Source organism: Phascolarctos cinereus, unplaced genomic scaffold (genome assembly GCF_003287225.1).
Source record: "Phascolarctos cinereus isolate Bilbo 61053 unplaced genomic scaffold, phaCin_HiC Scaffold_2;HRSCAF=192, whole genome shotgun sequence".
Lineage (NCBI taxonomy): Eukaryota > Metazoa > Chordata > Mammalia > Diprotodontia > Phascolarctidae > Phascolarctos > Phascolarctos cinereus.
The window spans coordinates 380,453,285-380,479,868 of record NW_027555625.1 but is presented as its reverse complement, the minus strand read 5'-3'; the positions used below and the strand labels follow the sequence as shown (position 1 = coordinate 380,479,868).

Below are 26,584 nucleotides of genomic sequence, written 5' to 3'. Positions count from 1 at the left end.
GACATTTCATTCATAATAAGGGGTATTTTCATAGTTCTGGGTGGGGTCCTAGAAATCTTATAATCTCTTGTATGTTTTTGGTGCTCCCAAATAAACAACTGAAGATGATGCTCAAAAGTGATCAAGAATCCTCACCTTCCTCCCTCCACCCCCCTCCCAAAAAACCAAACCACAATGAAACTAAACTCTGATGTTAATGACTAAGCCTGTCTCTTGAGGAAGGATAAGAAGTACTTTTGTACTTCTCGTCTTTGTGGTTGTGGGGAGGACTGTGGGTGTGGGTAGGCACCAAGTGAACATTTGTTTATTTTGTAGTTGTTCAGTCATGTCCAATTCTTCATGGCCCCATGGACCATAACATGCCAGGCCCTTCTGTCCTCCACTATCTCCCAAAGTTTGCTGTCCATGAGATTTTCTTAGCAAAGATACTGGAGTGGTTTGCCATTTCTTTCTCCAGTGGATCACCTTTTGTCAGAACTCTCCACTATGACCTATCTGTCTTGGGTAACCCTGCACAGCATATGCATAGTTTCATTGAGCTATGCAAGCCCCTCTGCCATAACAAGGCAGTGATCCAGTGATTTATTTATTGAATCCCAACTCTACTTGGAGACAATTTCTATCATGGGCAGCTATTTGATACACACTTCGTTAGGCCTAAGGATTTTATCTAATCCTCTGTGCACTCTGTTGAAGAAAGAACCTTGTAGACAAATTAATATGTATATACGTATGTCTGTATGTATATGAGTTATTATTAGATGAAAATGTGGTTCATTGACAACTGCCATTTGGGCAAACATTGGCTGTGCCCTACTTGTTCAATTCCAAGGCAGGTATATGAACCAGTGAGTTTTTAATTATATCTCTCCCCAAGATGTAGATTAGCCTGACTAGAATGTCAGTGATAGGAGAATACACTTGAGTGACCCAAGCCATTAGGGAGAGAGCCAGGCTGCAATGAAGAGGTTAGAAATAGACTCACAAAGAATAGTAATTAGTGAACCAGAAATTTCACATTGTATAAGAACACAAGGAAGGGTATGAAAAGATGAGATGAGTTCACCAAATATTATAAAGTGGTAAGAGACAGGAGAGAGCAGAGGAATGGGACAACAGCAAAGGATCTGGAGAAGAATTACAAAGATTTGTTAGACTGAGGGGTAGCGATGTAGGGTAGATAGGGGAAAACCCACTAGACCATGTGTCAACATAGAAAGGGAAAGAGAATACAATTAAATGGTATTCTATGAAGTGTTCCAGGGGAAGTCATAAAGGAATGGACCAGGTATACAAAGGGTAGAAGGAAGAGGGTACAGGAGAACAGGAAGAAACTTAAGGAAGGTCAGATAAGTGGGAAGTAAAAGCGAAAATGGAAGCAAAGGTGACACATACACATGGCCACAGAGAAGAGGGATCCTTCTAAATATTTATGATAAAGGACAAAAGAAAAGTTCTTGTAAAGAATCATTTATTTACTCTCAATCAACAGGTACTTATTAAACACTCACTCTGTGCCTATCGTAGTTGTAGGTGCTGTGGGAGATTCTGAGAAGCACACAAGGATGGTTCTTGCCTTTGATGGACTTAACTATCTGCTTGGTAGAAATGAAACAATACGTACACAAGAAAAGATAACTGAAAATACCTATCAATATGTGCCAAATGGGTGTCATAAAAGGTCAGAGGGAAGAGAGAACACTATTATTTGGGGATGGGTCAAAAAATCCTTCAGACAACTAGGTGGCACAGTGGATAGGGCACCAGGCTTGGAGTCAGAAAGACCTGAGTTCGTATCTGGCCTCAGATATTTATTAGCTATGCAACCCTGGCCAAGCCTCTTAACCTTGTTTGCCTCAGTTTGCTCATCTGTAAAATGAGCTGGAGAAGGAAATGGCAAACCGCTCCAGCATCTTTGCCAAGAAAACCCCAAATGGGGTCACAAAGAGTTGGACACAACTGAAAATGGCTGAACAACACAAAATCCTTCACAAATAAGTTGGAATTTGAGTTGAAAAACATTACGGCAGGTGGAAAAAAATTGAATAAGCAGAAGAGGCATTCCTGGCAGGGGAAATCAGAGGAGCAAAAGGTTGGAGATCAGAAAATACAAGTATCTTAAAGGTTAGGTCTCAGGAAATGGGAAATGTTGGAGTCTATGGGGAAGGAAAGATACCATGATCTGTGGAGATGGGATTGAGTGATAAATGTTGGAGTCAGCAGCCCCAACTACTTATTAAGGAGCTAGGTGGTACAGTAGAGAGATTGTGGGAGTTTGGGTTGCAAAGGCCTGAGTTTGAATCCTGCCTCAGACAACTTACTAGCTACATAACCCTGGGAAAAACCATTTAGCTGCTCTCTGTGCCTCAGTTTCCTCTTCTCTAAAATGGGCAAAAATAGCACTAGGTTGTTGTGAGGATCAAATGAGCTAATGTGTGTAAAGCGCTATGCTAGCTATTACAAATTCTATTTTGAAGTTCCAAAAATGTTTATAATCTCAGCACACTTTTAACAGGTCCTCATTTTATAGCTGTACACATGGCCTTTTGTATACAGAACATTGTGTTAGATGTTTGAGAAGATAAAAAGTTTAGATAGCACTTGGTACCTGCCCTCATAGGGCTAACAGTCCAGTAGCTCTTTGTAGAATATATGGTGGCCAAGTAAAATGATTCACATCATTGAAAAGGTTATATTAAAAAGAAAAACTTGATTTTTTTTTATAGTGCTATTCATCTTGGCTAGATAACGCAAATCAGACTTACAAAAATTATCTTTTCTTATTTATTTAATTTTTTCAGTTAACAAAATGCTCCTCCCTCTTTTCCTTCTCCTCTTCCCATTGGAAAAAAAAACCCAAATCCCTTCTAACAAACATGCATAGTAAATCAAAATAGATTCTCCCATTGGACTCATGATGGAAAATGTTATCCAAATCAGAGAAAGAACTATGAAGTCTGAATACAGATTGAAACATACTATTTTCACTCTCCCCCCACTTCTTGTGGTTTTTCCCTTTTATTCTCATTCTTTTTTCACAACATGACTAATGTGTAAATATGTTTAATATGATTGTACCTTTATAGCCTATATCAGATTGCTTGCCATGTTGGGGAGGGGGTAGGGGAGCGAGGGAGAAAAAAATTTGGAACTCCAAATCTTATAAAAGTGAATGTTGAAAACTATCTTTACATGTAATTGGAAAAAATAAAATACTGTTAAGTGGGGGGGGGGAATAAACTAAATTCTCCCATTGGCTGCATCTCATTTTGTACCCTGAGTTCATCAGCTCTCTGCGAGGAGGTGGAATTCTTCATCACCAGGCCACTGGAATCAGAGTCGGCCATTCCATTGATCAGAGTTATGTCTTTGCAAGTTGTTTGTTATTGTATAAATTGTTTTCCTTTCCCAAGGAGTTATCCTTCTCTTTCTGTTTTGCTTTGCCTGGTAGATCTATAGTCTAAGTGCCCTGGGTCATTTCAAGTGACACAGGATTGGAAAATGTTTCTCCCTGTGTCTAACAGAGCCCTGAAAACAAAGAGAAAGAATAGTACTGCGTGCTTTTTAAGGCTGGAAACATTGCCACTTGAGCAGCAAATGTGAGCTATCTCAAACCAAGTCAACAGCTGCTTCATTCTCTTGATGGGCCCCTTTCTAGAATCCCAGGTGGGACCGAGGCCCAAGCTTGTAGAGAGGCGTGCATTGATTACACTGGTCCCATCCAGCACTATCTCCACAAGTCGAAATCTGGGGGTGGGAAGCAGGGAACGGGTTCATGCGCAAGAATTGAGGCTCAGAGGAAAGTCTTCCATAAAAGATGACTTCCCAGCATGGGAGAAATACAAATCATCTGAAAGGCCCCTGGCAGCATCGCTTTGCTCACTTGTCACAATAAATCTTTGACAAGGCAAGGCGCAGCATTTTCTTCCCCTCGGCGCTGCTGTTTTTTGGGTTTTGTTTTTTTCCGGAAGAAGTATGTATGGTGATGAGGGAGTCACTTGAGCCAAGCTAGGGTGGGGGCAGGGGTAGCTTAGGGAAGTTGGCCTGCCTTTGTAGGAATGATCTGGATTTATTGCTAAACGAAAACATTTTGTTACTGAGAATCCCCTGCCTGGGAAGCAAATATGTAGAAACAGGCTTACAAGAGGGATGGGGAATAAGACAGAGGTCTCTCACTCTCACCTCCAGAATTTGAAGGAAAAGAATACTTTTGACCCTAGTGACCACATGGGTTTCAAAAGTGTGCCCCATGTCCAAGGCTCACTCACTTCTAAGGCAAACACTTATATTGCCAGGTGTTTGAGGGAATCCATAAAATCAGAAATGAGGAATGGTGTCTTTTGGAGCAGGGACATCATACCATCAAGAGAAATTACCTGTTTATCCCTCCTTTTTCCTGTGTGAAAGAATTTGCACCTGATTGACCAAAGAGCAATCCCGTTCTCTGCAACTTGTTATGATGCCCCAGTGAATGACTGGGCTGTAATCTGCCCAGCCAGCTTTCTTGCAATTCCATCCAAATCTAGACATCCTGCTCGTGAAGCTAGGAGTAGAACCTCTTTATTTCCCGGTAAATCAAGGGATCTGTGTTCTTATCGAAGTGAGTGGACCAACAAGTGGTATGGATTACAAACTAGCACGTGACTCTTTTCCATATTGTCCCACAATTCCTCCAGAAGGGGTTCACCTAGAATCTTTCTCTAGGTCTCTTATTACTAAATGAGTCTCAGTGTAGCAGTCAGGGAAGCATCTGTTATTCTTCATCATGGCTAGATGACTGGACTATCCCCTATTCTGGTCATACATCTCTTAGTCGATACCTTTTATGTAGCCTTTCACAGACAATTTGTCCTTGGTAATATGTTGAAGTGTATTCGTACTCACTATGTGTATGTAACCCTTGCCCTTTGTATGAACCGCAATTTCGGTACTTCAGAGAGTTTGATATTCCATGATTCACAGACACATAATATCACCAGAAGTGGAACTTTCAAATAACCATTTATCTAAGGACAGAAAAATATAGTGGGGAGGCAGTGCCATGTGGTAGAGAAGGTATTAAATTTGAAATCAAAGACCTGGGTTTATAGCCCACCTCCTGACTGTCTCCTAAGGTTTGTGATATATTTGGTAAAGAGAGGACCCACACAAATCTCTTGAAGTACACAGATATTTACTATTTGAGTGATCCTGGAAAAGTTAATTAACTTCTTCATACCTCAGTTTCCTCATTTATAAAATGTGAAGGTTGGATTTGATGACCTCCTAAGTTCTTTGAAGTGCTAAGAATATGTACCTATCATCCTATGATAAACCCAATAGACATCCAATAAAGGCTGGATGGTGGTGACACTGAATATCTACATGTGTGTTTTTCAGTTCTTCAAAGAATCTGTGTAGATACTCTCAAATAGCACAGATCACAAGTCCTCCATGCCTTCAAAGACAGTCTTCATGAATTGCAGTCACCAAAATCTATATCATATCACAGGCCTACCTTCTGATGACGAGGCTCTCTGTACTCAGCCAGGCTGGTCCTCAGGTAACAATCCATTGCCAAACCCAGCCTCATAGGCTTTCTAGCTTGGTAAAATCTGCCAGAACTTTCACCATACTGGTGTAGCCAAAGAGGACCCAAAGTTGCCCCTACACCGTGATGAAGCACCAGAGCAGGTTTTTGGTAGGGCAGTGTCAATTCAGGCTTTTTAAAATATGTACATCATCTAGGGGGATGTTGTTTCATAATACTCTTTTTAAAAAAAGCTTTGCATTAAAATTTTTAACTGAGTCAGTCAACAGTGACCTATAGAAACTGTATCTGATACATTTTGTTCTAATATTTTCCACTTGTTTCACTGAGACCTTGAAAAGCTATCAAGTAGTAATCCGTTTTAAGGCATAAATTAACACTTTCATGTTGCTACTTGAGTCATTTTAAAATAGGAATGTAATAATAAATGTAAAAAGAAAAGAAAGTCCTCCATCGGTCCAAATTGTACTAAATCTTTCTTCCTTCCCGCTCCCACCCTCATTTTCTAATTCTTGCTCTAGGCACGATAATCGAATCACTACCTTTGCTTTGGGAAAGGTCGTATCAGATGACAGTCAGTCATTTATAAATATTTATATAATACCATATATTACATATGATATGTATTGTATAATATAAATATAATATGATAAAGATAAATATTTATCAGTAAACATTTATCAAAAGCCTGTTATGTGCTGGGCACAGTGCTAGGAACTGGGGATGCAGAGAAAAACCAAAGATACAGTACTTGCTCTCAGAGAGCTCACAATCTATGGGGGAGACAGCAAGCAAATAATTCTGTACAGATAAGCTATATACAGGATAAATGGGAAATAATCAACAAAAGGAAGGATTCCTGTAGGAGAGCTTTTAGCTGGGACTTTAATGAGGCCAGGAGGTTGTGGTTCATACAAAGGTATTGACAAGTTGAGAGATAAAGTGTCCTGTTTGATGAATAACAAGGAGTCCAGGGCTATTGGTCAAGGAGTTACATGGGGAGTGAGATGGGGTAAAGCCTAAGAAAATTAGCACCGATGAGATTTGTGCTCAGGTCTTCTGATTCCAAGTCAAGCATTCTTTCTTCTGGTGCAGGGGTGGGGAACCTTCAGCCTTGAGGCCACCTGTGGCCCTTTAGGTGCTCAAGTGTGGCCCTTTGACTGAATCCAAACTTCACAGAATAAAGATTTATATTTGGTTTCAGTCAAAGGGCTGCACTTGAGAACCTAGAGGGCTGCAGGTGGCCTCAAGGCCACAGGTTCCCCACCCCTGCTCTAGACCATGCTTCACTTATCCTTAAGAAACCTTTTTCCTAATAAGAACTCCAGTGCTAAGACTTAAGCTCCTAGGGCTAGAAGCGACCTCAGTCCAACTCCCTCATTTTGACAGATGAGGAAGCCCTAATATACAGAGGTTATTTGACTTGCCAAAGATAGCACTGGTAGTAAGCGACAGAGATAGGAGTTGAACCTGGGCTCTTTGATCCTAGAGGTCCTTCCACTTCACCACCGCTGCCTTCCTTCTTCAGCCCATCTGATTCTTCCTCTCCAGTGATTTCAAATAACTTCTGAACTCCTTGCATGCTACCTCCTTCCCTTCAAGAAATCTTCTTATAGTGATTCACAAGAAATAATCTTTTCTCCCTGCTCTTACTCAATCTGGGTTTGAGTCAGATAATCCCACCTCTCTCACCATCCCAAAGGTGAACTTATTATACCTGCCCTCTACTCCTAGAATATACTTAGCTTTGCTATGCATGTGATATTCTTACCATCTGCATTTGTTCAACGTTTGTTGTCTGCATATTTCTTCCACATTCATTTTGATGTTGGCCATCATAGGCTATCAGTCCCTGGAAGATAGGGAATTGCCCATATAATTCACAGTGGCTGCGATCAGACCATGCTAAAACAAGTATATGATAGATGCCTTAATAAGTACATTTCATTATGGCTTTAGGGCAGTAGGGGCTTCCTTTTTCGAGCTTTTCAGATGTGTCCCTCTTCTGTGTATCTAGAGTTGGCCCAAGCTTTGTTAGCAGTCATAGATGCTAAGAGCTTGTCATAGAATTCCAATGAGAGATTTACAGATTTCATATGGTCCACCCAGTTATCCCTTCTCTCTTTGGGAAAGTTGATAACAGATGGTCAGTACCTTTATAGCAGATTCTATTATAAAGGAGAAGGCTTTTGGAGGATAAAAATGCTACTATAGAGCTTTGCAGGCAAGTCTGGACTGATACAAATTTCCCATTGGATTTTGTTTTCTTGGAAGATGCATAATTTTTTAGACTCTAGTTTTTTGGGCAAGGCCTACCCCATCCCATCTGCAGTTAAATTAACTCTCTAGCTCCATGTATAGCAGTAAAGTATTACAAAAGAGTACAGATCAGCATCAGTGAACATGTTCTTATGTCATTCCAAACCTGGTTAGTGCTGGAGAATTCACTCCGTATTGGGAAACAATGTGAATATTAATGGGAGCGGCATGAAGTTCATTATTCACCTGCCTGCTGCCATCTGGATTGTCACAGCTCAGCAAGCATGGTGGGCTTCCTGCACATTAGCAAAAAGAGATTGAGTCCTGAAGAGCGGATGGCTCTGCCCCTTTGAAGTCGTAAAACAATGGACACCATGAATAAACTGCAGCTGGCTAGATGCCCTGGCACTCTAACCTGCTAGGCAATTTGCACATTTGAACAGTTAAAGGGTAAGATGCCATTCTGTGGTGAGAAGAGGAAAAAAAAACACAAACCATTGAAAAGCAGCAGGAACTGAGCAGGTGGGGAGAATAATCTGTTACTAAATATGATTGAGTTAAGAGTAAAATGGGCATCTAGTGTTGGAAGGTTTAGAAACAGGGATTCAAATAGGCGGTGCCATTTGTGGTGTTGGCACAGCAGTACTGGCAAGGCCTGGGTTTGCTTGGTTGAAGTCGGTGATTAAGAAATCAGTTTTAGGTTACAAGATAGTAAGTACCCTGAGGGCAAAACCTTTATTTTACCCATCTTTGCATCCTCCCAGGGCTTAGCACTGTAATAAACACTTCATGGGATTCTGAACACCTCGTTGTTTAGTCATTTACAGTCGTGTCCCGCTCTTCGTGACCTCATTTGGGATTTTCTTGGCTGAGATACTGGATTGGTTTGCCATTTCCTTCCTTAGTTCATTTTACAGATGAGGAAACTGAGGTAAACAGGGTTAAGTGACTTGCTCAGGGTCACACAGCTAGTAAGTGTCTGAGACTGAAATTTGAACTTGGGTCTTCCTGATTCCAGGTCCAAGGTGCTCTATCCACTGCCCACCTGATAGGTACCCTGAACACGTAACCCTCATCAACAGTTATGTATTGGACATCTAACTAAATGGCCTGTAGACACCTCAGAATGACTTGTCCAAAACAGAACTTGTTTCTCTTCTAAAACCTACCTCTCTCTCCAAACTTTCTTTCTGTGCGGACACCATAATCCTTCCATTTGGTCAGGTTTGCAAGCTCAGAATTGTACCGGACTTTGCAATGCTTCCTCAACCCACATATCCAGTCAGTTGCCAAGTTTCTATATCCACACCATCTCCCTTCTCTCTATTTGCAGCACAACCACTCAGGTTTAAGCCTTAATTACCTCTCACCCCAAACTATTCAGTAATTAATCTCCCTACCTCCATTCTCTTCTCCATCCCCCAACCCAATCCATCCTCCATCTAGCTGCTAAAATGATATCCCTAATGCATATGTTTGGCCTGGTCACTCCCCCCACTCAATAAATTCCAGTGTCTTCCTGTTGCCTCTAGAACCAAATACAAACTCCTCTGTCATTCAAAGCTCTTCAAAATCTGGCTCCAATCTGTCATTTCAGATGTATTATACATCACTTCTTTTCACATACTCAGTAGTTCAGCAGAAATGGCCTTGCCACCTTTCCCAGTCACCTAGCTGCCAATGACTCCTTCCCTGCCCCGCCCCCAATTATCATGCCTGTGTGTGTGTGTGTGTGTGTGTGTGTGTGTGTGTGTGTGTTCTGAATTAGAGCGCAATGATTCTTTGACTTATCACATGAACACACAACTTACAGGCTGAAGGGTCAGCATCAGTGAGTTTTGGTCCATTTAAAGGGCAAGATAATGTTTGGGAGGGTTCAGATTATCTTATCTAATTTTGTCAGTTAGGAAGGGAAGTAATAATAAAGCCACTTTCCAGTATTGACCATTTGCAGAAAAGATAAGAATTCTTGGCTCCTATTTAGAGAAACATATGTTTTCAAATTAAACTTTTACCAGAGAGCAAGAAGGATGATAGGCAGGGATTGAGCAGCCAGAAAGCAAAGTGTTAGATCATTCGGGAGGTGGCCTTTTTTGTCAGTTTTTCAACAGTGTTATGACCAGGAAGCTGGCTGTCTGACGATGAATAGTTGATATGGGTATACCAGCTTTTTTTAAAAGTTTATTAATGGATGCCTTTGTTTTTATATCATGTTCATTTCTTGATATAAACCTGTGATTCCCACTCATCTCTGTGCCTTTGTTAACAAAAACAGACAAAAACAATATAACAAAACTAACATACTGCTTGTGTCTTATGGTATATGAAACATTCCTCACCACTAGTCCCCCTCTTCTCTACTGAAAAGAGGGAGGTATTTCTTCACCTCTTCTGAGTTTGACTTATAAAAAGTTTGAGAGACATAGTTTCTGGGTAATTAATCATTTTAGTAATCATTGCTAGCAGATCATTAATAAAAGGGGTCAGTGGTACTCTTGAATGCCAAAGACCCACTCAATACTTATATGACCTTAGAAGAGTGGGTGTTCCTGAGAGTGGTAATCGACTCCCTTTGGTTAACAAGTAATGAGAAATTAATATTATAATGAGAGGTGGACCTATTCTAATGAGGGGCTAGGGGATGTGACTGATTAGGTCACTCATGGACCAAGAGAGACTCTCTCAAGCCAACCCCTCCCCCCTACCCCCTTACTCAGGCAATCTAGCCTGCCTGAATGGGACATAACTGCCAGAATTCACGTTAGATTAAATTCTTTGTGAAGTTTTCTAGTTGGGTGGGGTAACAATTCCAAGATTTCATCTCAGTCATCCCTTCCATGCCCTTTAGAGAACTAATCTCCAAATGAGAAGGGAAAAAATCCTGAATCTCCTCAATATTTGGTTATTGAATAATCATTTCTCTCATGAGATGAGATTGGACCTTATAATTACTCAGAGTTTGACTTCATTTCAATGTTCTTTCCACGTACAATATTATAATACTTATGTATATTAACTCTCCTGATTCTCTTTACTTTGCATCAGTTAATGCAATTCTCCTCAAGTATCTCTGGATTGTTCATATTTGTCATGTCTTGTGATAGGGATGAGGACTGGACCTCTGATTTTATGGATGGATTATAAGGAGCTGTCAGATGAGAAAACTCCCTCCACCCAAAGCAGATTAGTACCTTCTCTGTGATTTATGGTATTAGAGAACTGCCCTAGAGAACTAGGTAACTTGCCCAGGATCATACAGGTACTACCAAAGGCAAGACACAAACCCAGGTTTTCCTGGCTTCTAGGCTGGCTCTCTATCTACTGCATCAGAGGTATCAAATTCCTGAATGATGAAGGAACCAGATGAAAATGTAATTAGAAACTGTTTAACAAAATAAATAAAACCACAATACAACGTAATTTATGGTTTTCCAAGTCAATATGAAGCCCTCAGGGGTCCATTTTTATCTGAATTTGATACTACTCTACTCACCATACTGTCCTCATGTCTTAATATACAACACTATTAAATTAAAATCATATACCACAGTGCCTTTTGTTTCTAGGAATTTTGTTTTGTTTATGACTAGAAAAGTACTGTTATGAATAGTTTAACTTAATCTATGGGGCTTTTTTTTTTTTACTTTGGCTTTGGCCTCTTTGAGGTATGTGCCTCTGGGTCAAAGTATATGAACAGTTTAGTGACCTTCTTTCATCATTCCAAATTACTTTCCAGAATGGTTGGACTAGTTCACAATTCTACCACCAGTATATTAGTATGCCTGTCTTCCCATCTCCCTGACAGCATTGACTACTTCTGTCTTTTTTCATCTAAGCCAATTTTATTGGTGGAAAGGTAAACCTAAGAGTAGTTTTAATTAATATATCTCTTATTAATAATTAGAAGCAATCTCTCACATGATTGCTAATAGTTTGTAATTTTTTGGAAAACTGTTTGTATCTAATGAGAAATGGCTCTTCTTCATATATTTGTATTTATTTTCTATATATCTTAAATATTAGACCTTTATCAGAATCATTGGTTTCAAGTTTTTTTTCCTTCATTGATAGTATTCCTTCTTATCCTAGCCATGTTGATTTTTAATTTTGCATAGTCAAAATCATCTAATTTTTTTTCACTTATGAGCTTTGTTTGGTTAAGAATTACCCCCCCACACACACACACACACACTCATGGCTGTGACCTTTTTCCATTGCTACAGCAATTTATTACTCACCTGCAGTGGTTTTGAGAAGCTGCAGTCTGCATAGATTGAAAGGTTGATCATAGATTCTCAAAGTAGGAAAGGACTGGATAATTCAGTTAAAAATTATCAGGCATGTATTAAGCCTTTGCTATGTGCTAAGCATTGTGCTAGCAATACAAAGACAAAACAAAAAATCATCCCTTCCCCTCAAAGAGCTGACATTCCCTTGGAAGGATACAACATGAATGTATATACTAGGGGTAGGGAACTTGTGGCCTCAGGCCACATGTGGCTCTCTAGGTCCTCAAGTGCAGCCAGGATTTAGTCAAAGGGCCACACTTGAGGACCTAAAGGGCCACACAGGGCCTCGAGGCTACAGGTTCCCCACCTCTAGTATATAACATTTATAAAAATAAGCAGATATAACTCTTCAGGCTATATTTCAACTTCTTCTACTATGCCCCAGCTCTTTATCCCCAAAGCTTGTTCTAGCCTTGAAATTCACACATTGGAAGTAGCCTTTGCTCTGTGGTCTTTCCCTCTGATTGGATGGCTCCTAGGGTCTTCATTTGAGAAGGCCCCCTAGGCTTGCCATGTCTCATTTCTCCTCAAGCTGCTCCAGACTTCCTCTGTACTTCCTCTAAAATGCCACACTCCTTATCTGGCTACCTGTGTCCCCATCCTCCCTTTTTAGCTTCCTTTATAGGTCATCTGCCTCCATTAGAATGCAAACTCCTTGAGGGCAGGAACTTTCTATTTGCATTTGTATTTCCAGGCTTAGAACAGTACTTGGCACATAGTAAGCAAGTAATAAAAGACAGTTGAGTGACTGATTGACTGGACATGGCAAAACCACTCCAGTGTCTCAGCCAAGAAAACCCCAAATGGGGTCATAAAGAGTTAGACACAACTGAAAAATGGCTGAACAACAAAAAACTTCATAGTTATTTCATAGGACCCTGGAGATAGTGGCAATTTTAAAATACTAAGGAAAAACTGCTGGAAATTTGTAGAGAAATTCCAGGATCCTAACAAAGAAAAATTAAAATATCATCCTTCTCTAGAATAAGCATCCCTAGCTCTTTCAGACAATCTTTGTGTAGCATAGTTTCAAGCCCTTCCAGAAATGGATAATAATCCAGATCAGTCTGACAAGAGCAGAATCTTGTAATCTCTTTTCCTCTGGACACGATAATTCTATGTGCCTACTTCTTCTGGATAGGTGAAGTATTGTCAAGCACCTGAAGAAGGGTAACTTGATAGAAGGCTGGAGAGGTGGAAGGGAGCAGATGGTGGAGGGCCTTGAAAGCCAGTTGAAGGAGATGGAATTTTATCCCTTGAAAAGTGCACTGAGGATAATCTTTTGGGAAAGCATCTGCCCCCTTCTTCAAGCTACTTTTCTTTGTATTGTGTGCCCTAGGATAAGTCCTATTCTAGGACAAACCAGTTCTTTGCAAGGGGCTGAACCTAACCATTGTTTGACCAGGTGCAAGGCATGGAAAAAGCTGCTTGGCTCCTTCCTCTCTGGCTCATCCTCCTCAGAAGGGAACACCCATCTCTGGGGATCTAAATTTACCTAGCTGCAGCCTCACACAGACCTAGTGCTATATCATTAACATTGCTGCTGAATAAAGGCAGAATTCTGAAACTGTTATTAACTAAATTCTTTAGCATAAAGGCTTGCATGTGATCTCACTAACCCTCCCCCAAACCCCCCTCACATCTTCTCTCATCACTGATTTCTTGTCCATCTTTCTGGGGGCGTTAAGGTTTCAGGTGATTTGAAAACTGTTGATACAGTCTGTTATGCTTGTTTAGAAGTTGAAAAAGGAAAAAAAAAAGTTCCATCTATCTTTGGTTCCTCTACTAAGGCAGGAAAAAATTCATGAAAATAACATATTGGTAACACCTCCCAAGTCCTAAAATCCCTCTGAACTGTGCTAAAAAGAAGCAAGTGTTAGCTGGGCCTTGATGGCTCTATTAGAATACTTCCAGCAGTTTTCTTCCAAGGATCTCTGTATCTACCAATGGCAAATATTAAACCTCCTTTTCCCTCCCCTCTGGGAGCAAGGGTGGCGTAAACTGGAACAGGAGAAACTTGTTTAACTTACCTGTGTGACCATAGCCAAGTGACCGCCCTTGCTCTGGACCTTGAGGTTCTTCGTTCAATTCAACAAACATACACTAATTACCTACTATGTGCAAGTCACTGGTGTAGACAGCTGAGATACAAAGAATTGGCCCTGCCTTCAGGGAGCTTACTTACTGTCTAATGGAGAAGAAGAATAAACCAATGGACATATATAAAATACTTTAAAGCTTACAAAGCACTTCACGTAGATGCTCTTACTTATTTGATACTCACAAGAGCTCTGTGAGACAGGCAATACAGGGATTATTCTCCCCATTTCACAGATGCAAAAAATGGAGGTTCAGAGCACCTATGGGCAGAGACAGGTTCAAATGAAAGCCTCTCTTGACTCAACTCTAGGTTGACCAATACTCACTGTCTTCCCAGAATGACTTTGTTAAAAAGGATGAAATAGGACTCGGTGATCTCTACAGCTCCTTCCAACTCTGAATCCAATCATCTAGTATCTCGCTGGAGTTGACTGGCCCTAATAGATAGACCCCTTCAGTTACTATACTGCTACTGAGTCTCTATGATTTCTTTCTGGGAATTGATAACTCCCTCTTCTATTCCCCACTCCCCTCCAAATTTCAAAAGGTCAGGACAGCACCATTCACAGGTGAACACTGCTTTAATGGATAAAGTGGAGCATCGGTAATGAATTGATGATACTTTTAGGAGAGAGTCTTCATTTCACGTAAGAAAGGCATCGAAAATGAAACATGTCAGAGTAGAAAGGGCAGTCAGAAGACCTGAGTTGGAGGCCTAGTTATGGCATTTATCATTCGCTGTTTGTCCTTCGTTCTTAAAGAGAACCATGACAACAGGAAGGTGATGTCATGACTTGCAAGTGAATTAGATTTAAATGAGGGAGGGCTGTGCAAAGTCACCAACCTCACTTTTACCTCCAGAGCCATCTAGGTCCAGTGGCAAGCTGTAGATCAGGACGACTGGAGGTGACATTTATTGAGCTAGCTGCATGACCTTGGGCAAGTCCCTTAAATTCTAGTGGGGGGCAGACGAAAGGAACAAGCACTATTAAACACTTTTTATGGATCCAGTCCTGTGCTATGTGCTTTACAAATATTTCATTTGCTCCTCTAGGAGGTAGATGCTGTTATTATCCTCATTTTACTTTTGAGGAAACTGAGGCAGAAAGCATTTAAGTGAAACTTGCCCAGCATCACACTGCTAGTGAGTATCTGAGGTCAAATTTGAACTCAAGTCCTGCTGACTCCAAGCCCAGAGCTCTATCAGTTACACTACCTATACAATTAAAGCATTCTATGAGATCATTTTCTAAGACCCCTTCCAGCTTAGATGTTCCGCGATCATTTCAGGGATGTAGAGACAGGAGACCTAGGTTTGAGTTCTTGATTCAACAGTTGTCAACTACATGGCCATGGGCAAGTCATGCCTCCTCTCTGAGCCTCCTCTGAGTTTCCTCATCTGTATAATTGAGATAGCAATACTTCCATTGTCTACTTTACAGGGTCATTGCCCGGAAAGCGCTGTTGTAAATTATAAAGTGTTAGCATAGTTGTTGTTGTTATTTGCATTATTAATTAAGATTATTAATAATAAGATAGAGATGTAAAACAGTGTCAGGTTCTACATATGCTGGCTAGACCCATAACTCACAGGGCATTCCTTTATGAGTGTACAGCATTGTTTTTCTTCTCTCTCCCTCCATTATTTCTCTCTCTCTTTCTCTCTCTCTCTGAGATAGGAATGACTAAGAGTAACATTGCTACCCATTTTCTCTTTCCCTTACAATTCTTTTTGTTGTCATTGTTGTTATTATTCAGTTGTTTTTTCAGTCATGTCTAACTCTTCATGACCCCATTTAGGGTTTTCTTGGCAAACATACTGAATTGTTTGACATTTCCTTCTCTGGCTCATTTTACAGATGTGGAAACTGAGGCAAACAGAGTTAGTGTTTAGCCCAGGTACACAGCTAGTGTCTGAGGCTGGATTTGAACTCAGGTCTTCCTAATTCCTGTCCTAGTGCTCTATCCACTGCACCGCCTAGCTGCCCCTTAGAATCCCTAGCTCCCTTCAAATTTCAACTCAAGTGGAACCTTCTACATGTAACCTTTCCTGATACTCCCATCCACAGTGCCTTATTTTTAGTTTGCACTTATGTACATACTGTTGTACTTATATACGTAGTGTTGTAGAGGGGTTCTCCCAATAGAATATAAGGTCTTCAAGGTCAGGGACTGTCTCCTTTCTGTTTTTGTATCCCTAATACCCACCGCAGTGTAAGGTTCGATTGATATGTAAGATGGAGAATGTTATAGCTATTATTATAGCTTATATTATATTAATAATAATATTTATAAGCGTATATAAGAATAATAGCTAATGTTTATATAGTGTTTATTATGTACCAACCTATGTGCGAAGTGCTTTAAAATTATCATCTACAAGGTAGGGGCTATTATTATTATTATTATATTATTATTATTATTATTATCACCATTTTACAGCTGATGAAACTGAAGCAAACAGGGGTTAAGTAACTGCCCATGGTCACACAGCTATTAAATGTCTGAGGCTGGATTTGAACTCCGATCTTCCTGACACCAGGTCTAGTTCTCTTTCCCCTGTACCACCTAGCTGCTGGTACTAGGCTTTGCACATTTGATTGAATATTTGATAATATGGACAAGTCATTCTCCCTCTTTCCCAAAACTCAAAACCTTTTTTACATGCATGCTTAAGCATTTAGAGAAAAAGTAGAATTTGTTACCTGAATTATTAAGTTAAGTTCACTAGTGTGTTGATTAATAGTGTGCTATTGTGATAATTGTGATAGGCACTGGAGATAACAAAGACAGAAAACAGACCCTGCCTTCAAGGAGCTTACATTCTACTTACATTGTTCAGTTAATCCTCTCCCTTTTCCACTTTACATTCCTATTATAGACACAGACATCAGGGGTACTGCCCTGCTGAGGGCTAGGTTCCCATCTTCCCTGTCTGATCTTTTCTTTTTTTCTTAATTCGTTGGCACTCTCAGTAGCAATTGTTGGAGCCTGAAAGGGAAATAAATGCTGGGGGATTAAACTCTGACATTTTTTTTTCTAAAAATAGCCCTAATAAATCCAATCATAGGTAATTTACCTGTTCTCTTTCCTCCAGGGGTAACCAGACCTTGAATAAAGGCCCTGCAGCCTGGCATTCCTTATGCAATTATCTGTGATCTAAGTTCTTGGTGTCTGGGTGGTTTCTCAGTTTAGAAATAATATGAGTACAAATTGCCCTCATTCCCTTCTGACCACATGACCCTGTTTTCATGCAATCTTTCCCCCTGGAAATTAGATTAGGTTGTGACATTCTAGAGAAGGAAAGTGGAATGACAAGAAAGAGAACCAACATAAATGAGGTGGGGCTGGTCTGGTCTACTTTTCTAAGTCTGGGCAGAAGGAATTTACCCCTGCATTCCTTTTTCTTTCCTTTCCTTTCCTTCCTTTTTTTTTCCCTGCCTCCTCCCCTTCCTTCCTTCCTCCCTCCTTTCCTTTTCCTTCCTTCCTTCCTTCCTTCCTTCCTTCCTTCCTTCCTTCTTCCTTCCTTCCTTCCTCCTCCCTCCTTCCTTTTCCTTCCTTCCTTCCTTCCTTCCTTCCTTCCTTCCTTCCTTCCTTCCTTCCTTCCTTCCTTCCTTCCTTCCTTCCTTCCTTCCTTCCTTCCTTCCTTCCTTCCTTCCTTCCTTCCTTCCTTCCTTCCTTCCTTTCCTCCTTCTTCTCCTTCTTCTCCCTCCCTCCTTTCTTACCTAGCAGCCACTCATAGGCCCATCCTCATTGAGGAAGAGCTTGGATACTTTGACCCGCTCAATTTCTGACCTGAGCCAGGTCACCCATCCTTATGTAACTCTGTGACCCCCCCAGATAGAGGGGTGAGGAGAGATGGAGAGGGCTACCATTGGCATAAATTTAATATAAACATCTAATAAGCTTAATCCACTGCAGCTCAGGACTCCCGAACTCAAGGTATCCTCCACCTCCTCTGTAGTAGGCATGCTCTCCCATATCCAGCTGCCCCTCTCCCACCACCCCCATTTTTTCCTCTTATTTACTTGAATCATAGGGCCTATAAGATAAAAATATTCTTGCCATTTGTCCTCTTTCATGCAGATAGTTCAAAACTACAAATGGAAGCAGCCATAGTAGAAGTCAGAGGACCCTGAGTTCAAATTCTGCCCATTACTTAATCACATGTGGAATCATGGGGAAGTTGCTTATCTCATTTTTTGAATTTTAATTTCTTCATTTATAAAAGGAAAGGGTTAGACTCAATGACTCCCAAGAACCCTTCTAGCTCTATTTATTTGTAATGCTATGATTCTATGAACTAGAGTTTGCTTTTTTTTTCCTCTGAAAGTTTTCTAGTGAAAGAGGAAAAAAGGCTGTTATCAGTGAAGGATCTGTGAATTGTATTGCTCTCCATGGCCGCCAAGTATTTGAAGAGAAAATTGCTATTTCTTTGAACCATAAAGAAATTCATTTTTCTTGTGCAAATCAACAGGGAATGAAAATGCTTTCACTTTTGTTCCCTTCAAATCCCCCCAGAAATTGCTGGGCTGGGCTGGCTAGCATGTAGGAAATTTACATTCCCAAGTGCCATTAACATTGGCATTTAAAAGACCTATATAAGAATCCTGTAAATTCCACTGGAGAGACCAAGTCTCATTCCTTAAATGCATTGAAAAGTATGGCTATTATCTACCCATGGAAAGAAAGTCTGCAGTTACTTAAATTGCCTTTGTCTTCTTCTTTTCAGCTGACATTATCTCTACGGTAGAATTCAACCACACGGGAGAATTACTAGCGACAGGGGACAAGGGGGGTCGGGTTGTAATATTTCAACGAGAGCAGGAGGTAAGTGGGAGTGAATGCAAAATGCCTGTTGTTTTTCTCCCCCTTTCCTTTTTAAAGGAAGCTTCCTGCTGTTCCTAAATACTGACGTGTCACTCTCAAACCTGGTTCTTTCCTAGGAAACTAAAAATTGCCCCCAAAGTCATTAGCATCAACAGTTCCATGTACCCTCTTATAAAAAGCACCTGAAAAAACTGCATTTTCTGAGTGCCACCTTATCTTCCCTGGGCTGTATTGCATGATATGAGAAAACTGCAAAATTCTAAAGGGGGCATGCTGGCCACCATTGGTTCATTCTGAACTGCTTTTGTCCTCTGAGCTGCTTTGGTTTCAGATGTTGGTGGCATACAAAAACATGGTGGTATTTGCCAACAGATGTAGGGAGGGCAGTTAGGGTCAAGAGAGAAGAAAGTAATTGCAAGCCAGTTCTGCTAAAAAGGGCATACCCGAGGAGGAAAGGAATTGCCCAAAGTGATATGTGGGAAAATATCATGCTAACAAGGCCTCTCTGTAGGCAGCATTATAGCTTCCAGAAGAAAGCCTGCATCTCTTTGCCATGCTGTTGCAGACAGAAGCTCTAATTCAAAAGGGTCACCTATCAGATAAATCAATAAAATAGCCTCTTGCTTCCTTCCCATGACTTGAATTGAACCTATTATGGCTTCGATTGCTCATAAGAAATGATTTGGTTGCCTTCTGCCTCTGCTCTCGTAACCTGGAACCATAGACCTTGATGCATGAGGTATCTTTTCCTTAGAATTGTACCATGCATGGGCCCCAGTTGGTCAGAATGAGTAGTTGATGGTGACGCTTCTAGAAAGCCAGTCTGCACCCTCTGTGGTTCTCCCATATGTCCTCGCTTTCCCCATTTGGTAATGTCAGAAATCTGCCAGCCACTTTGGATTCTAGAGAGGAGGATAATGTAGGTAGAGAATATTGTGCATAAGGCCTCCTTACCAATGTAAAAGCTGCTCTCAGCTGAAAAGCCATTAAGTTTGCAACTACTGTCGAAAAAGGAAAACCTCATTTAGAGGTGATATATTTGGTAACTGTGCATTATTTGCAATTAATTTTTATAAGACCTTCACAAACCCTAGGGGATTTTATATAAATTCAAGTGTTCAGAATTAAATCAGGCACCCAGCATATTCCATTGGCCCAAGAAGCACTCAAATGTGGTTGGCAAGTGAAAATTAATAGCCCTTTGTGACCTGGAATTTTCCTACGTTTCCAAAGCTGTCTGGTGCTAATTGGTCTGGCACATACGACACACACTTGACAGTCTGATTTGGATGGCAGCAAATCAGCAATCTTAGAAATTTATTTTTAAGGTAGACTGGCTCTCCTTGTGGCAGTCAGGGTATCACTGGAGGGAGGGTAGTGGCCAGAACCTCCATATTTTGGACATCCACAAACCTGTTTTTAAATCTTCATTTGCAAAATAAAAAAAAATATAGGTTCACAATGATACTAAAGGGTATAGGTGCTGCTTAGCATAAATTACCCAAGCCACACAGGGCCAGTAGTAACACTTTATTTCACATTTTCTCTTAACTATTTTTGCCTATTTTAACTTATTTAAGTTTGGGGAGTCAGGCTCATTAGAAAAGTGAAAGGGAAGGTTTTTTTTTTAAGGCATAGTATTTTTGTTCCACAAAATTTCAATGTAGATAAATAACATGCAATTAAATAGTTTAGTTTTGTAAAGAACCTTAAAGATAAAAAGAGCTATATAAGCATCAAGCAGGAGAAACATTTCCATGTGATAATTATCTAGGGTCAGGTTCTCATCCTAATTCGATGGCTGAATCTCAGGAGAAATTCATTCTCCCACAGAATCAGCTTAGATGGAACCTTTCCTCCTTCCTCCTCCCCCTCCCCCGGCCAACTGTGCATTTCTCAGATTCAGCAGAGGAGCACAGTTGAATCCTTGTGGACAAGGACTGGTCTGCCCTCCTGCCTAGGCTTCCAAAGTCACTGTCAGATTTCTGGCACTAGTAAATGGGGAAAGTAAGGACATATGGGGGAACCACAGAGAGCACAGATTGGTTCTCTAGAAGCTTCACTACCAGCCATTTATCCTGACCAACTGGAGCCCAATTGGTTTAGATTTCCTTTAAGATGTCCGTGAGCTTTAGAGTTGGGAAGAACCAATTTATCCAGACCAATTCAACCTCTTTTTTTTTTTTGAAGAAACTAAAGGCCAGAGAGCTTAAGTTAACTTGACCAAGGCCACACAGTGAGTAAATAAATAGCAGAGCCCAGATTTAAACCTCAGTCACCTGATTCCAAATTCAGTGTTCTTTTCATTTATATGTATTCAGACACAGACGCATAGAAGCTAACGTTTTATTCAGAAAGTTGTTTTCAAGTCTAATGCGTATACAACTTAGGTGTGAATTTTTGAGTCCAAATTTTCAAAAATTGAATCAAAAAGCCCTTTGGAAATACTCAAAAGCATTGGGAAATACTCAGATGTTGGCACTGGGACCTCACTGATTTGGTTGTTTCCTTCAAATGTACACATGGCAAATCCACCCTTTCCTGACCATCCTGAGTGACTCTTTGTACCTGTAAGGAAGCCCACCCTTCGTGGTGTAGAGGAGAAGGAGGCTTCCTCAATTTCTCCTCACAGTGCTTAATGGTGCCTAGCACATAGTAAGTATTTAATAAATGTCTATTGACTGACAACATTGTAAAGGAAAGTGTACATTTATTAACTTTTTGAGAATATAATCCCCAAATTTTTAAACCAAGCTCTTTGTTCACCATTTTCCTTCATTTCCCCTCCCTACCTCAATTTTTCTCTCCTACCCCTTTACTCATCATTAATTTGGCACCTACTATGTACTCTGAACTAATGTCAAGTGCCAAGGGAGAGGTAAAAGAAATCTTTCCTTCATCCATTTGAGTCTGAATAGCTTTGCGTACAACCCTAGGTACCTTGCCCCTTCCCGTTGTATCAGTTAAAGGAGAAATCCATCACAAATGTGTTGTCTCACTTTTGTGTTTCCCCCCCAACAGAGTAAAAATCAGCTTCATCGAAGGGGTGAATACAATGTTTACAGCACATTCCAGAGCCATGAGCCCGAGTTCGATTACCTGAAGAGTTTGGAGATTGAAGAAAAGATTAATAAGATCAGATGGCTTCCACAGCAGAATGCAGCCTACTTTCTCCTTTCTACTAATGGTATGCAATCATCATATCTAATACAGATGTAACACTTTAAGGCTAACAAAGTACTTTCCCCCCAACAGCCCTGTGAGGTCGGTAGTTATACTGCCTACATAATGCTTATAGCATTATGACCCCATTTTGGAGGTGAGAAAACTGAGGTTCTAAAAAGTTACAGGACTCCTATTGTTACATAGCTAGACTATATTGGAGCTTGGGATTTCCAGGTTTCTGACTCCAAGGCCAGTACTCTTTCCACTTTTTACACTGCAGGTAGCCTCAGAGACTCAGATTATTTGGTTAATAAAAGATGTATAGACCCAATAATTCAAGCCAAGCTATATGTACTTGAAGACCTGTCTAAATTAATAACTTATATTGATCAACTCATCCAAGGATAATATCCAGATTTCCTCTCCCACTCACTGCTTCTCAGCGTGCTATATAGACAAAGACTTTTTGAATGGAACTCTGAGAATTGGCTCCAGGAAGACTAGGCATTTCTGAGACAAACACATCATACCCTAGTATGTTAAAATGGGTGAATGTCTCTTCTGAGAAGCAGAGGTCATCTTCATATTGTTTTTGCCTGTTTTGATGAGGAACCTCACAACAGACAGTGATCCACCCCAAAGAGATAAAATTCTTTATCTTCACCTTCTCCTCTACACCTTTTCTTCCAATGATTCTTTCAAGGGAAGTTGATATCATTTATTCCAATGGAACGAATGCGTGGAAACCTGTGTGTTTGTAGAACTGAGGCAAATCAATGAGGCATGCTTATTGAGCGCGTGCCCCTAGCAGAGTGAGGTATACCAACTGTTATTCCCTGTGGGAAACCCACTGTCCAGGAGTGCATACAGTCTAGGTGTAGAAGCAGCATATACATGCATGAGATAATTAGAGAACAAAATGATATGGAATACAAGTCCAATTATGTAGCACGAGGGGCTAGAAATAACACAGCATACGAAACTAAAGCTTCCCTAAGAAAACAAATTAACCCTACAACTGTCAGTTGGGTGCGGTATGTAAGCACGGTTTCTGTTGGATCTATTTTTAATGTGTCAGTGAATGTCTGTATTTATCAAATTCCTCTTTTATCCTTTCTAGTCTCAATCCTTAAGAACAACCAAGTGCCATATGGATTTTTAAAAACCCACCAATAAGAAACTGGAACACCAAGCTCCTAGGGAGCAAATCTAGGACCAGCAAATAGGCTCAAAAATATAACTGCCTTGGGAAAACTGCACATGCATGTGTGTGTTGTGTATGTATCCAAATATATAATACATACATATGCACATGTAATTTATGTTTAGGTATATTCTGTACATACATGTATATATACATATCACATTGTGATGGGCACAAGAAGGCTACAACACATTTCAATGAAACTGGACATTCTATTGTCGTACAAAGTAGGAAAAAAGTGGACCAGGCATTTGAGGAGAGTGGGGCCTAAAAGACAGGCTCATACCCTTGAGATGTAAAAAAAGACTTACAAGGAGGTTTCTAGCACTTTAGGTGGACCATCTATGGGCTAATTCTTGGAGAACGTGGATTAGAATCTTAAAAGATAAGAAGGAACAGACTGGTTGATTGCTATCCTATTGAAGAGAATATTTAACATTGGTGGTGACGTGTGTGTGTGTGTGTGTGTGTGTGTGTGTGTATGTGTACATGTGTACAACACAAATATAATTAGTCTTATCTGCTGTTCCTGATCCTGGGTAATTTAATTCTTCCCTTTGACTCCATTGGTTGCTCTGCTTACCTTTTGGGATTCTGTTTTCTTGGAGGTAAAACTGCAGCTGATTTGTTTTTATTCGATGGCTCTTCAGAGTAGTGGCTGAGCATTCTAGTATAAGAGATCTTGGAATGTGAGTCTGGTACTCAGGATCAATGAAACTTTAGATGAATGTGACTTAATTACTTTAGGAAGAGAAAAATAGCAAATTATCTCCTGTAACCAACTTACTTTGCATTATGGAATTTATTCTATTGATCATTGTAATAAAATTCAAAGACATTAACCTCATTTGGTGGGGGAGGGGAAAAATCAGTGAAATGCAATGAAGATTAATTATATAGCATAATGTTCTGTTAATTGAGTTTTTAAATAGTTTTTTGATTAACAGGGATATTATCTTCCCATTTGGGATATAATTTCACATGCTGACAGCATCTCAGAATGATTCTTATAAAAAAAAATTCCCATGTTGTTACATAATTTTCCTTTTTTTCTACAAATAGGGAAAATGGAAGCCCCCTTAAGCCATATGGGTTAACACATACCAAAAAATTAATGAAAGTCAATTGGAATTACAGCATAGAAGAGAAAATTAAGATAAATGATAAGATTGTGCTTAAAAGCTGTCAGAAGTGATGATAAAATACTCAGAGAATCTGCCAGGATAAAGAAAACATCATTATTCAGAATAAAGACCACCTATTCCTGTGATTCTTTTGCACACAAAGATTCAGGACATTGAGGAAAGAAAGGCTTAATGATGAAGTCAACGATGGCTCCAGGCGAGACAGCCACTGAGAATTTAGATTAAATTCACCATCAATTATCTTTTTAAAAAACCGTGCCAATCTCATTATATTTATGAGTAACTTTAATAAAAATAAGTACCTAATTTTATATCCTATTGGGGTGTACTTCCGAGTTAGAAAATGTTTAATGGGCTCTTTCTTATTAAGACAGTAGCCAAGATGTGTTTATACTGGAATCTACCCATTGAATTGAATTACTTTGCTCAGTTTCTTTATTTGCACCAGCAACACTGGTGATGAGATGAAAGGTACAGCTTGAAACTTAACAGGATCTACTGCCTGCTTAAAAGTTTGCTGATGGCTTAGCATTCTGTAAACTCCATCATCATCATCATCATTACTACTATGAATGATGATGATAATAGCTGACATTTATAAAGAACTTTAAGATTTGCTAAACACTTTCTGTGCCTTCTCATTTGATTAGATGCTTAAAGCCAGGTAAGGCTCCAGAGGTCATCTAATCTAATTTACCAATCTATGTAGGACTTCCTTTTACAACATTCCTGACAGGTAAGCATCTAGACTCTGCTTGAATACATCTAGTCACTATCCAAAGGGCAGTCTTTTCATTTTTAAGGACAGGTATGGCTTGAAAAATTATTTTCGCTTATATTGAGACAAAGCCTGTCCTTACAGTAGGGAGCAAAGCATAGTGGATAGAGAACCAGAGTTGGAGCTAGGAAAACCTGAGTTCAAATCCTGCCTCACACACTTAATGGCTACATGTCCCTGGGCCAGGCACTTAACTTCTTTTAGCCTCAGGTTTCTCAGTACTTATTTCACGGGGTTGTTGGAAGAATCAAATAAGATAATATAGGTAAATGCCTTGGAAGCCATAAAGTGCTATTTAAATATTAACTATTATTATTATTATGTGACTTCTCCCACTTCATCCTAATTTGCCCTCTTAGATTACATAGAGTAGGACAAACAGTTAGCCTCAGAGCAAATAAGACCTGCATTTAGGTCCCACTTCTAATACATAGCTGGCATCTATATGACTTTACATATGTTAGCTTATTTGGTCCTCACAAAAACCCTGGGAGGTAGATATATTGTTACCCTCATTTTCCAGATGAGGAAATTGGGGCAGACAGATGCTAAGTAACTTGCCCTGGGTCACATAGCCAGCAAGTTTCTGAGGCAGGATTTGAACTCAGGTCTTCCTAATTCCAAGTCCAACACATTGTCCATTGTACCACTTACCTGGGCAAATCACTTAACCTCCTAGTGCTTTAGGCCGGAGGTTTCAAATTCAGGATCCTTTGGCCACATGCAACTTGCAACAACACTCTGAGGGGGCCAAACCAGATTAAAATGTAATTGGGAAATATTTAACAAGATAAATAAAAATACAATAAAGTATAGTTTATATGTGTGATTTTCTAAGCCAACATTGAGACCCTCAAAGATCCTTGTTGTTCAGTTGTCACATCCAACTCTTCATGACCCTATTTGGGGATTTCTTGGCAGAGATGCTAAAGCAGTTTGCCATTTCCTTCTCCAGCTCATTTTTACAGATGAGGAAACTGAGGCAAACAGGATTAAGTGTCTTGCCCAGGGTCACACAGCTAGTAAGTGAGTCCAGATTTGAACACAGGAAAAAGAATCTTCCTGACTCCAGACCCAACATTCTATCCACTGCACCACCTAGCTGCCCTAGAGAGGATCTAGGACCTCCTTTATTCTGAATGCCATAGTCCTATTAATATGGCCTTCAAAATTAACTGATACTGAATCTTTTTTTTATCCTATGGGTAGGACTTTAAATTTATTCCTGTTAAATTTTGTCATCTGAGTTTCAATCCATCATTCCAACCTTCTGAGGTATTTTCA

General features: G+C 40.1%; 1 protein-coding gene across 3 annotated transcripts in view; it reads left to right on the top strand.

Moving 5' to 3' along the window:
• PPP2R2B (protein phosphatase 2 regulatory subunit Bbeta) overlaps nt 1-26,584 on the top strand; it is a 459,915-nt gene that overhangs the window by 318,299 nt on the left and 115,032 nt on the right. For all 3 annotated transcript variants that reach the window (XM_020964279.2, XM_020964280.2, XM_078150511.1), the window contains 2 exons: nt 18,911-19,008; nt 22,030-22,195. In XM_020964279.2, the coding sequence (XP_020819938.1) occupies nt 18,911-19,008; nt 22,030-22,195 (264 nt within the window). The remainder of the gene's footprint in view (nt 1-18,910; nt 19,009-22,029; nt 22,196-26,584) is intronic.